Source organism: Carcharodon carcharias, chromosome 3, assembly GCF_017639515.1.
Source record: "Carcharodon carcharias isolate sCarCar2 chromosome 3, sCarCar2.pri, whole genome shotgun sequence".
NCBI classification, from domain to species: Eukaryota; Metazoa; Chordata; class Chondrichthyes; order Lamniformes; family Lamnidae; genus Carcharodon; species Carcharodon carcharias.
In genome coordinates, this window is record NC_054469.1 from 76,320,510 (window position 1) to 76,334,085 (window position 13,576).

Here is a 13,576-nt window from a genome sequence, read left to right on the forward strand (position 1 = left end):
TAGACAAAGCAAAACATGCACGGATCCTAATTATTTTATTTGTTTCATCAAAAAACCATTAACAGTTCTATATGCCATCACTTCCATTAGATTTTTAAGGAAAGGTTGAAGCAGGGATTTTGAGAATGTTAAGCCTCAGTGGACAGAGAGTTACTTTAGAGTGGTTCAGTAAATTTTTATCATGTAACACTCTGGTTATGTGGGGATATTTTCCCCATTGTTGCTGCCTCCCCAACCTGCCTGTAACCCTGAAAAGACATGGCAAAGTTATTTCCTTAATACTTTGATGACATTCAGAAGCTGATAAAAATTCAGCTTAAAAACCATGAAAATTGTTAAAGAACACAATACAGAAAGAAGCATGTTTGTGCATTATTAAACTAGCAGTTTTGATTTCTGATATGTGTGTATCTGTGTTTGTTAAACTCTGCCTAACAACACCTTGTTCTATAAACTTATAGTGGTGACCAAAATAAAAAGGCAGCTATGTACTGCAGTTAAAAGAGTTGTAAGATGAGATTTCAGATTTTACTGAAGGAGGACAGCTGTTCAATCACCAGCATGAGAGTCAAAAGGTATTTTCCACACTCAGGGTTAGAATCCATCTTCATGCACCCAAGTATTCAAATAATTCAAGATGGATGCATGACAGCCGTAAAACATGGGCTGCTTCCAGAGGTAGGTGGAGTCACACACTGCCCTTTTAATCTTGGATCATCCATGAGAATGGCTGGTTGGTGAATCACTGCCAGCACAGTGTGGAACACAGCATTGGTTGTGGCCCCTCTAGCCTACACTCACACAAAGTTCATGTTTTAAATTAGACACAAGAGGAGAGCTTTCTGAACCACCAGCAGCATGGCTGAGGAACGAGTGTATTCAGACTCTAGCAACCTTGCTTTTGATATAGCCACCAGTGCTACAGGTGAAGGGGAGGCTGCTCCACTTGACCCATTAACAATATTAACTCTCCTGGAGAAAGTGGCCGGGATTGTTGACAGTGTTAATGAAACTCAGCGAAAAATGGAGCAACAGCAACTGGAAATAGAAAACACTGTTAAAGAGATACAAATCGATGTTGCAAAGCTTAATAAGGCTCACTTGACTACAGATTCCACAGTCGCAAAGTTACTAGTGAAAACCCAAAAGATCAACGCTAATGTTAAAGATGTGAGACAACGACTGGATAAAACAAATGCTCAGGTCAAAAAGGTTGAAGGAAACCACCGTGAGCTGCTCAAAAGGAATAAATTCCGTGTGGTCATATTCCAGGTAAGTTCTATTCGAAATGGTAACTTCTGCTGTTGTTAGTTTGAACAAGCTTCCTTTAAGATTTTTACTTGGTGTTAAAAGTATGAAGTATGGAACCAGTCACAGCAGCTAGAGAGCTAACCATTCTGAGTTCAAGTTTATCCAGCAAGGCATTTGTTAATGTATTCAGTCTATAGCATTTTTTTAAAGACAGTGTACCTGTTAAATGTTTTAAAATCATATAATCCCCAAGCAAATCCTTTTTCTCCTTTTGTGTGCCAATGTTCTGAAGTACAATAGCTGGTCTTTAAATAAAATTACTGAAACAACAAATCATTTTGGAGTAACAGATGTAAATTCATACAGCAGGGTAGGGTAGTATTAATACACCAGCAGGCCTTGTGCCATCTGCTTGAAGACTAATGGCTGTGGAACAGCAACTATTTGCTGTCCACATGAAAAATAATATGCAAGGAGTGATACTGTGTATTTGGCCATCTGAGTCACATCACAAGTTTAGTTTTGAAAAGACAGTGGAGTTTGTGAATAGATGAATACCTGGAAATATGTTTAGAAACTTTATAATGTTGCATGCCAATATATTTCATACACTAGTATGCAACTAGTGCAACTAGTGACAATGGAACATGCTGCAGTCAGCATTTCTTTGGGAGTTATTTTAACATCTTTGTAGATAGTCTGATGAGATGAATGTTCTCATATACTGAACACCATGCTACACATATCAAATGGATGCAGAATGTTGCAATAACAGATGATGCCAGTGGTTAACTATACATTAATATCATTTACCTCCAGCCTGTTTTGACGGCAGACAATTAGAGGACAAGGGCATGATTACAGTCTTTGTCTTCCAACTCCATTTATATAGCTCAGTACATTTTTTTAAATTATTGATATTCCTATGTATTTTCCCTTCACTTGAAGGCATTCAATCTTTGCTAAAGAACATTCCATTTGTGCCAATTTACCTCAGGTACTTCACCCAAAAGGCCATCAGTCATGTGTAAGCTTTTCCACTCAGGGTTGGCAGGCTATTTGACTGCCAAGGTGATGGGCGAGGACATTAGACATGAGTCTGATCTTGACTCATCTGATGTCCATGCACATGTAACTCCAGCAGGAGTTGGAAGCAGAAGCAGTAGGCAGCCCTGAAATAAAAACAGAATATGCTGGAAATACTCAGTGGGTCTGGCAGCATCTCTAGGGAGAGAAACAGAGATAATGTTTCAGGCCAATGACCTTTCTTCAGTACTAGGCCTCGCTAATTTTTTGCTTCTGGAACCCAGGGCACAGAGACCAAATTTAAAGAGCTCAACCACTACATCAGCTTAACTAACTCAGTGCAATGTAATGATTGAACTTGTGATATTCTTTATCAATGTATTTCAGTTACTTATTGGATACTGTCGCTGAGCCACTAGGAATGATGGTAGGGTTTGGGGGTGGGGGAGGGAAATATTTTCAGTATATTTTTTTAAGAAGTACATATGTGGGAATAAAAAAGTTTACTTGGTGTCCAATTTGCTTGCTGTAGTGTCTGCCTATGCCAACCAAAATGACACAATAATTTACGACCATGTGTTCCATTATTCAACATGACTCAAGAGGGTAAACGAGGGAATGTTAAGTCACTTATTCAGTAATCATTATTAGGGCCCTGAAATTAAACCTTGGGATACAAGTGTACAGATACTTAATGAGAGATTTCTCTCTCTCTTATTTTGCAGTGACATTAATACATTTAAAAGGCAGAGGGAAGAGTTTCAGCATTGGTATGCCAGCATCCCACAATGTAATTTTAGGATCTTTGAGAATTATTTTATCTTGCATAACAAAATGTTGAACAAAACATAAATGTGTGGGGAAATTGAATGGTGTTACATCAGGCAGCTCAAAAGAGATTGACACTGTAGTGAGGTTATAATGGAAACACTTAAAAAGGATTCACTCTTTTTACTAAGAAGCTGATAGAAAATTAATTATTGTAGATGTGCCAGAATTAATTTCTGTTTTTGGATACAGCAGAAGATACTGCTGTTAAAAATAAAATTACTTGCCATCTTTATATTGAAAAATCAAGACACTACAGAATAGAAATCCAGAAATAAAAATTACATTCTGTACTTTCACAGGAAGAAAATGAAATGCCTTCCTCAGTAATCTATAAAAATCTTCCTCACGAAGGGAATGTGGCTGCGGCTGAGGGAGAACACGCTGCTACAGCAGCCACGCCACCACCAGACCTCTCCTCTGATGAAGAATTTGTTTACGATGAAGAAACTGCAGCTGCACGACTCAAGAAGTCAGGCATGAAGCAGGTAGATAATCTTAAGAAGGCTTTTTCAAGAGAAAACATGCAAAAAACCAGACAAACCTTTGGGAAGCAAATGAATCGGCTCAGTAATACATTAGTCCCTCCAGACCGGAGAGAAAAGATACGGATTTCAGGAGAGAGGATCAAAAAGTCCATAGTCGATTCAAAACCATTTCATATGAATATAAAAAAGAAAAATGAAAGAAGTGGGGCGGAAGGACAAGAAGTTGCTGTCAAAGGTGTAGGAGAAAGTTCCAAAGGCGAGGTCACAGGTACAGAAATAGCAAAGGAAGTGGGTGCACCAGGAGCTGCTGAAGTTGGTGAAGATAGCCTCCCAGCAATGGTTACACATGTTGCCAATACAGAAACGGTTGTAGTATCAATGGAACCAAAAGGTGACGAGGCAATACCTGCAGTGGCAGAGGTGAAGCAGAATCCTGAGTTCAGCTAAAAAAAAAAGACTTAAAGCTGCACTACTTAATAGCCATAGAACATCCTAGTATCAAAATTGTGATTTTAATACAGCTATAAAATGTTCCTGTGCATCAAATCAAACTTGCCTGGTTTAATTATTTAGATATTTTAAATTTAGCCATTTTTTTGATGAGACGTGACACTCATGTACGAGGCGCTAGTCCTCTCACGCTGCTAGCAGGCTGAACTGGACCTCAGATGACCGTGGATCAGTCTTCTGCATATTTTATTTTCCCCTGATAGCTGTAGAAGTGGGTCCAGTGGAATTGTGAAGGATTGGCAGGAAGTTTACAATCTAAAAACAATAACTAAAATGTGGGAAGGTTTTTATTTTTAAGAGTAGACCTTTGAAGGAAGCATCATTTAATTTTATATTTGAAATTTAAGGTTTCTTTTTGAATTGGGCTGTTAAGTGGTACAGGTTTAACTCTTGTCATTCTTTCAGCTATCGTTACATAATATTATTAGGATCACTTTGCTGTCACATGCCATGTAGTTGGAAGAGGATGTTTAAAAAATCTTACTTGCCTGTTGTCAGTATGGTAATTGAAACACTGAGTAATTACTGCTCAGGACTCAGAATAAGTGAAATGAAAAGATGCTAAGTATTGGGCATATTATAGCATATAAATGTGGCATTAGACAATAACATTGTTCTATAAAAATCCATGGACATTCACCATATTCCATCCCCCAGGGAAGTTGTTATGTCCTCTGTAATCATGTCGCTGTGTGGTTCAGAGTTATATTACTACAATATCTTTCAAAACCCTACAGCTGCACAAACAAAATCAAAACGATACAAGTACTTGTTTCATTTGGAGTATTTTACAAATGCTCTTTAATACCAATATTTAGCTAAAATGAGCATGCTTTTGAAGTGTGTATCCTGTGTATTCACCTTTGTACTTTTAGTTCGTTTTTAAGCTGAATTAGAAGTGTCACTGTACATATTAAATAGTGTGATTTAGTTTAATATTCTTTAGTGTACTTTTCATGTTGTCTTTTCCCTAGCGTTAATTGTGGTGTGCATGTGCAAATATTCAATGGTGACTGCAAGCACCAGAGCTAGGCGTTTAGCTTTGGGGTGTTTCCAGTGTTATCTGTAGAAAGCATAAAGTCATGCAGTTAGACGTTCAAGTGAATAAACTACTTTTAGTTTGAGCAGACTCATTCATTATCCTTACATTCATTTATGGATATAGTGTATAGAAATTTGAGAATCACTTTAGTTCATACATTTGCTTAAACTTTGGCACAGCTGAAAGTGTCTGAATTCATTTTTCAGCTTCCTTCCTTTTTACCCCTCTTCTCCTGGAGGTGGTGACTCCTGCTAAACTATTGTCCCATGGGCGCTGGAAGCCCTTTGGTATTTCAGTCAAGCAGTTGACCGGAGAGAGGGGAATCACAACAAGCCCAATCCTGTCCTCACCCCATGGCTATTCAAGCAGAATTTCCAGCAGGAGTCACTGGATAATAAACAGGAGCAGGAATCCTGACCATTTCCCCCTGTCTAGCTTAGGGATACTCAAGCAACTTACTGAAAAATTGTTATGCTTTTCAACACTTGCCTTCAAGAATGACAGGAAGTATTAGTTCAAATTTGTCATACTTTCTTGCTTTCAGCTCTCTTTGCCGTATCTTATAAGTCTTACTTTTTATTTCAGTCTTTAGCTATCCCATGCAACACATAGTGCCCCAGTATCTGCTCTAAGTTTGTTCTGTAGTAACATGCACACACTGATTGTCTTCCATCCCTGTGGAGAAATGTCTACTGAAGAATGCCTGAGAGAAGCAATTCATTAAGTGTGGGCTTCAAGTACCAACCTGTGTCCTCCATATTTGATGACACTGGTACCTTAATATACTGTGCCACTAACTTAGCCAAAATTTATGAACCATGGTTGATACAATGTAGCTTTTATATCACATACAATGGATTTCTTGCATCAGTCCATGTGCTGTGGGTTATTCTGAAAATGTGTTTTGATATTAGGTAGTGATAATAAACTTTTTCCCCAATTCACAATTGTCCATCTTGATATAATAAGTAGTGGACAGGCCCCAAAGGATTAGTGGAAAAAAATCATCAGATGTGTAGAATTTTTCATTTTAAATTGTCTGTATATGTGTGAAAAGAACTTACCTTTGTGTAGGTTATACAAAATCATAATTTAGTTTATGTTAAGCTGGTCCTCAGCCATTACTAACAGATTGTAGAAGCAAAGTTTACAATCTGTAAATTGTATTGTCAAAGCCCAGTAGCTTTAACTTGTCATGTCAACAGTGGTAATAACATGCAGGTTCCTGCAATTGGGAGCTGGTTCAAAGCCTCGAGAATGTAGGACAAGATTTGGAACATTGCTGTAAAAGCAAAAACAGGAGAGAAGCTGGATAAAAAGCTAAACACATGATGGGGGAAATAGCAAGATGAAGAGTGTATGTGAAAGAAAAATGGAGAAAGAAAGAAGTGAGATCTTAACATAAAAGCCAAAAAAAATGTGACTGATAAAGGGTAATATTTAAACATTGACAATTCTAATGGACAAAGAAAAGGGAGGAAAGCAGAACTTCATCTCATGTTGAAGAAATAGATTTTCATTTGGGAGAGACTATACATGTGATATGCAGATAGAGCAACCTTTCTGTCGATTGAGGCTAGCCTAGTTTGTGTTTCTCCGTGTATATTTCATTATTTTAAACCCATTCCTTCCCTGTATCTAAAGATAGAAAATATAGATCAGGGTTGATGTCATGCTCATAGATTCTCTTGTGTATGTTGCATATAGATATAATTGGTTCCCACTGAATGAATGTTACAAAACACCCTCACATATAATTTGCATCTTTGCATTATTACTTTTGTAAACACCAAGATATCAAAATCCAGGGAATCAAAGAGGCGAAAGCTTCCATAATCGTGCAGACTTATTTACCACGGACTGTGATTAACTTACACATGTTAACATTAGTTTTGAAAGCCAGGCCTGCCACAGCAAGAAACGTAACTCAAAAGTAGAACATGGAGCAAAATCTTATAGTGGACTTTCATTTTATAATCAGCAGGATTTCTGATAGGGGAATTAAAACCAGACTGAAGCTGAAAAAAATCTGATGTGAACTGGAGATGCCCAGTAGAATGTTACAGAAACAAAGTGCAGGTATTAATAGAGCTTAATACGATTCCTCTATCCATTCCCGCCATTTTATTTATCGATGCTATGTGAAGTAACATTGTATATGTAAAATATTTTAAGGCTTTTCATTATATTTATTGTTACCATGTTGATGTGATTGGAAGCTGGAAGTTAATTTGTTATCTGGAAGAATAAATCTTATTGCCTTATTCCCTTCTAATTATTGCTCTTTGGTGTTTATACTTATATTTTGGTTTTGGATGCAATTTATGTACATTAACTCAATAAAGAAAAGAGTATGCAGTTTGCTAGCCTTGACTATTCAAGATTTTTGCTTTTATTTACAATTGTCTTATTTAGCTCATTAACAGAAATAGCTAACCACCATAAATTCTAACACACTGATTTCCACTTGGTTACTTCACACACTGAACATAACCAATAAGCAGTTTCAAAGTTTCAAGTTAATCGACGGAAGGCTCTGCGGGATCGGGATGGGGGGGCAAGGCATTCTCCTGATTTACTGCTATAACTTCAGAAGATAATCAATGGAAACCCCATTTGCACTTCCATGTGATCTTCCATTGATTCCTTGGGGGCTGGGGGAGGGAAGTTTATGGAGAATTCTAACTCTCTGCCACCGGCTCTACAGCCCGTGAGAGACTCATGCTGTCTCCTCTGGGAAGGCCGGACAGTACTCCGTGGTAAGCAGGAAGTTGAGAGGTCACCGGTATGCCTTCCACAGGATCAGGACCCGGGGGCAGGAAGTCCTGCCCACCGAGAGTTGCCAGCCAAACAGGCAGCAGTTCTACTGAACAGCAGCGCGATCGGGGAGGCAGCAGCTTCTCCGATGCCAGGTCCCTCAGTCAGGCACTGACTGTCTTTGAACGAGGGACCCCGTGCCACCTCCACCTCTACCTCCCGGAAACCCCAGCCCACCACCTGCAGCCCCTAGGACAGCAGAAGCAACCTGCACAGGTTTACATGTTGTGACTTCCATGTGGTAACTGGCCCACCCATAGCTGGGTTAGTACCGTGGCGATGGGAAAAGGCCCTTAATTGGGCATTAATTGCCACTTAAGCGCTTCAATGGATGGTGAGACGTGAACGCTGTCCATGGGTCTGTCTGCCACGGGTTTAATTGGGGTAGAGGTGGGAAGGTGGTGGGGTCCCCACCCACCAGCATCCTGCCTGTTAAATACACTCCCCACCACCAAACTTGCCATGGGGGAGAGTATGAAATACTGCCCCTCGTGTTTCATTGATCAATTAAGGGCGGAATTGTCCCAGGCTTGCACTAAGTACGGTAACAGGTGTAAAAAATGACTTTTTACCCACCGCTGCAATGATGGGTTTTCGTACCATATTGTCTGCTTCCTGTCTTCCTGGCGGGCAGCCTCTGAATTGCCCGCCATGCCATTACCTCACCATTTCCTCACTCTGTGTGCTATATCGGAACTGCAGCCATGCACACAGTTCTCAATGCTTGCAGCCCAGGACCGCTCCAATGAAGTCATGGCCCTGAAAGTCAAGAAGATATCAGTGACCCATCACGGGAATGCCTTTTGAAGGTCCACCGTGATGATCCCCACCCCCACATTGGCTGCAAGAGGTCCAGCAATCTCACCACTCCAGCTTGGGAGGCAGTGGCAGTGGTGGCCAGTGCCAAAACTGCACGGAAGAGGTTGGCCATCCAGTGCAGAAGGAGGATGAATGATCTCATCTTGCCACGAGGATAAGGCAACCATCTCATCACTAAATTTACTGAAGCCCTTCACACGTTCACTGACAATTCACTCACTGCCAGCTCAGGGGATATCACCACTCATTCTCTCACACACATCCTCACATTTCCATCTGCCCTCATCTTTGGAGACTGCCTCCTCATCCCTCACCCTCTTGAGGCGATGTGCACAGATCAACTTGCCCCCACACACACCCTGGGAAACCCTCCTTCTCCATTACAGCTCTTATCCTGCAGCCTCTTCCCTTGCCTAAGGCCACTTCTCCCCCTTCCCCAAGCAAACCCAAGACCCGTAGCCGTTGAAAAGTCACCCATGCCTTATGGCTAGTAGGTATAGACCTGCCCATGAGATCCACTAAAAGTGATGTGGTGCTACCTGCGAAGCCGGACACTGATGGCCACAAGTGCTGCCTTAAGCAAGGTAGGCAAACAAACCTCGAAGTCTCAAGCGAAGTACAGGTCTCCAGGAATGTGTCACTTATGTACAGTTGTGAAACATATCAGTGTGATTGTGCCCAGATGATCCAGTGTGGGGGGATGATTCCAGCGATCAGGGTTTATAATGAGATGCTAAAGTATTGAAATTAGGTTCCTGATGTGCAGCGGCAGGAAATGTGGCCCGCCATTGGCTGGTGGAGCAGACGGTCGCAAACTGGTTTCATGAGGGCGTAAAACTGATTTTTGCCCTTCTCGTCATATTGTCCACTCAAGCCGCCATGACACCCACTGCCAATAGGACAGGATGATTCCGCCCTAAGTGACTAAAATAAATGATAAACCATGTTACTGGGTTTGTCATCTCTTAAGTCTCTAAATTAAAAAAGCTAGATTGCATAATATTTACATACCCAGCAATATTATGGCTGAGCAACAACATACAGCAACATTGGTCCACAGTTTGCTGTCAAAATTACAGTAAAGCCAATAACACTCAGCCATTGGGCGGTATTTTTTGCGCACCACAGTGGCGTGTTTGTTGGTGTGGAGCATTTAATCAGCGGAATGGCGGTGGGTGGGTACTCCGCCACTTTCCCTACTCTACCCCAATTTAGTCCATGGAAAGGTCATTACAGGCCTTCCTGTCCTGCTGCCAATTGAAGCCCTCAAGAGGAAATTAATTTCCAATTAAGGGCTTTTTCCTGCTTCAGTTGATAGTAACCCAGTGGAGAATGGGCATCTAACCACACGTAGACCATGATATGCAAATCTGTGCAGGTTGATTATGGGGGTGCAGCAGGGGGTGAATTGGTATCCTTATCCAAAGGCACCGATCAAAGGACCCTGCATCAGAAAAGGGAAGATGCTGAGAGCCACTTGCACTGCCCTTACTGCCAATCCCCCTACACCCCCACTAACCACCCACCCCACACCCACCCCCACCCCCCCCCCCCCCCACCCCCCCCACCCCCCCAACCCCAACTCCCACCCCGTGAAACCCAACCACTATCACTTGCCTGTGGCCAGGGTTGCTCCATGATCCGGGGCCTCCAGTGGATGTGGTTCTAGCAGCAGCCAATGCCTCCGTGGTGGCGCTGCTGTTCAATACAGCTGCCAACCTCTGATTGGCCAGCAGCTCTCAGTGGGTGGAAGCTCCACCCCAGGATTCTGATCCAGGGAAAGGCTTGCCAGTGACCTCTCAACTGCCTGATTGGCACATATTTCTGGTGGGCTGTTATGACACAGCAGTTGGTAAAGGCTGTTATTTAAAATCCCAGACGGAAATTTTAAACAACAGTCATAACCTATATTTTTAAGTGTTATATATGAAATGCAGCTCTAAATTCAGGAATAAGACCACCAGTTTTCAAGAGGTTTTTATATCGAACTACATGAGACATTTATTAATTTACTATTTAATTTATTAAGTTAAACATATACACATGGCTACAAATTACTACTATCATAACTTTTAACAAATTCCCAAACTAATCTCCACTAAGGCAACAATAACCCATAGATTTTAAACAGACACCAGGCAAAGCATTTTCACCTTACAAATTCAAAATGAGGTTCCTTTCACTTTGGTTCCTTTGCAGACATTTGTAGGCTTACAGCTGCTTTGATGACACTTGCCTCTGCCCTGCACATAATTTCCCTCCTGTTATACCCTGCACTTCTCTTTAAATGTAAATTCTCATTGTATCATCAGGCCCTTTGAACTCCACCTCTTCTAACAATAAAGCCCCTTTCATAGTACCAATTTTATTAGTAGTATAAACATTGATTGGTGTCTCCTAGCTAGATGCAAGATTTCATTCCCCACTGTTGAATGCTCTATTCAACTAAATGTAAATGTACCTCTCTAAACTATCATTCATCAAAGCACCCAGTCTAGCTGCTTTAATCCAATTAATACACACAGAGATACCCACAGACTAAACCTTTATTTTACAAAATAATTTCCAATAACATTATACACATTAATAGTTTCATGACATGGCCTTCCCGAAGAAAGCAGCGCAGATCACTTGGCAGCTCTCCAGCTATTGGCTGAGATCCCCGTCCCCTCCATAAAACTCCTCTCTGATGTACAAATGCCACAGCAACTTCAGGTGAGGGCAAATAAGTGGAATTTAAACAGTTGTGGTTAAAATTGTACACAGAGCTAAAGGGCTCCACAGCCAATGGATCAGATTAAAGCTCTGCAGGCTAAATCCAGTTGTTAAAAATCTAACACGCAGAGGCTCCATGAGTATTCCCATCCTCAATGATGTCAGAGACCAACAAAAGACACAACAGAAGTGTTTGCAAAAATCTTCAGCCAGAAGTGCTGAGTGGATGTTCCACCTCAGCCACCTCCTGAGTTTCCCACCATCACAGAAGCCATTCTTTTGTCAACTTGATTCACTCCATATGATATTAAGAATTGACTGAACACAGTGGATAGAGCAGGCCATGTGCCCAGACTTGTATTCCAGAACTAGCAGTGACTCAAGCTAAGCTGTTCCAGTACACCTAAAACATTGGCATTTACCTGACGAAATGGATAATTGTCCAAGTATGTTGTGTCCACAAGAAGCAGGATAAATCCAACACAGGCAATTACCACTCCATCAGGCTACTCTCAATCATCAGTAAAGTGATGGAAGGTGTCATCAACTATGCAACCAAGCAGCACTTACTCACGACTTACCTACTCTTTAATGCTCTACTTCACCACCAGCTCTCACAAACCCTTCACTTTCTCTAAATTGTAAGTCTGCTTGTCCAACATCCAGTTCTGGATGAGCAGAAATTCCCATCTAAAAAGTCAGAACACTGAAACAATTCCCTATGGACCCCTAATAACCTCCATTCCTTGCCCTGACAACTGTTTGAGGCTGAACAAGAATGTTAACCCTGATACCAGATTTGACACCAAGGTGAAGTTCCAAGTATCATGTTTCCACCATCACAAAGACATTTTTTTCTGCGTCTGTAACATCACCTGACTCTGCCGCTGCCTCAGATCATCTACTGCTGAAACCATTCTTCCCCTGCCTTTATTACCTCCTGACTTAACAATTCTAAAGCACTCTTGGCTGTCCTCACCTAGTCCTGTCCCGTTATCACCCCTGTGCTCACTGACCTACATTGGTTCCCAGTTAAGTAACACTTTGGTTTCAAAAAAATCATTGGCCTGAATTCTTTCCCTCATTGGGCCAAGAAGCAGACGCAAAATGCATTTCTGCCTGCGATCAGCCCCGACCAGCGATCTTATCCTGGCTGGCCAATTAATGGTCAGCCAGCATGAAATGCACCCTGAGAAAGGCTCAGCACTGCCGATGGTGGTGGGAAGAGGGCAGGCGCTGACTTAACCGCGGGTGCTGGTGAGAGCCACCACTGAGCTCCCTGAAGGCAGACAGCTACCTCAGGGAGCTGCAGACCTCCAGATAAGAAAATAAAGTATAAAAATGCTACAAAAAATATCCACGCAGCACAATCAAGCACCTGAAAGCAGGCCTCATAAAAAAACAGTCCCCAGATATTTATTTTTATTTTAGAACCTAACAGAGCTTTCATCCCACCCTTGGATAAGGTTTCATCAAAAATGTAAAGCCTGCTTGGCTGCTTGGTCTGTCCACCAACCGTAAGGTTGGACGGGCCACGAAAAATCACTAACAATTGGGCCATTAATGGGCTTAATTGTCGGTGGCTGCTCTTCCGATTTTTGCATGCTCCTGCCAAGCAAAATATCACACGAGTGCAGAATGACATCAGGACGCTCGCCTGATGTCATCTCGTGCGAATTCACACCTGTTTGGGTCTGGTGCGCGCCCGCCCACAGGGACATAAAATTCTGTCCATTGTTTTGCAAATCCATCCGTGGCCTCATTCCTCCCCATCTCCCTAATCTCTTCCAGTCCCACAACCTCCAAAGTTAATTGCTCCACCGTTTGAGGCTGTTCCTTCCGCTGCTAAGGCCTTAAGGTCTGGAGTTCCCTCCCCAAACCTTTTCATCTCTGTACTTCTCTTTCTGCCTTTAAGGCAGTCTTTAAAAACTTCAACTTTGAACAAGAATTTGGTCATCTACCCTAATATCTTGTTATGTAATTCGATATCAAATATTATTTTATACTGTTTCTGTGACATGCCTTCGGCTGTTTTATTACATTAAGAAGACTTCATAAATATAAGTTGGTGTTGCACAGT

At 41.6% G+C, this 13,576-nt stretch overlaps 1 protein-coding gene across 1 annotated transcript; it reads left to right on the top strand.

Annotated features, from left to right (window-relative positions):
- The first annotated feature begins 811 nt into the window (after positions 1-811).
- On the top strand, positions 812-7,489 carry LOC121276356 (caveolae-associated protein 4-like). The gene is made up of 3 exons (XM_041184667.1): positions 812-1,272; positions 3,408-3,593; positions 7,127-7,489. Exons 1-3 carry the CDS (start codon positions 859-861, stop codon positions 7,136-7,138), a joined length of 612 nt encoding a protein of 203 aa, XP_041040601.1. The 5' UTR covers positions 812-858; the 3' UTR covers positions 7,139-7,489.
- Positions 7,490-13,576: the final 6,087 nt, after the last annotated feature.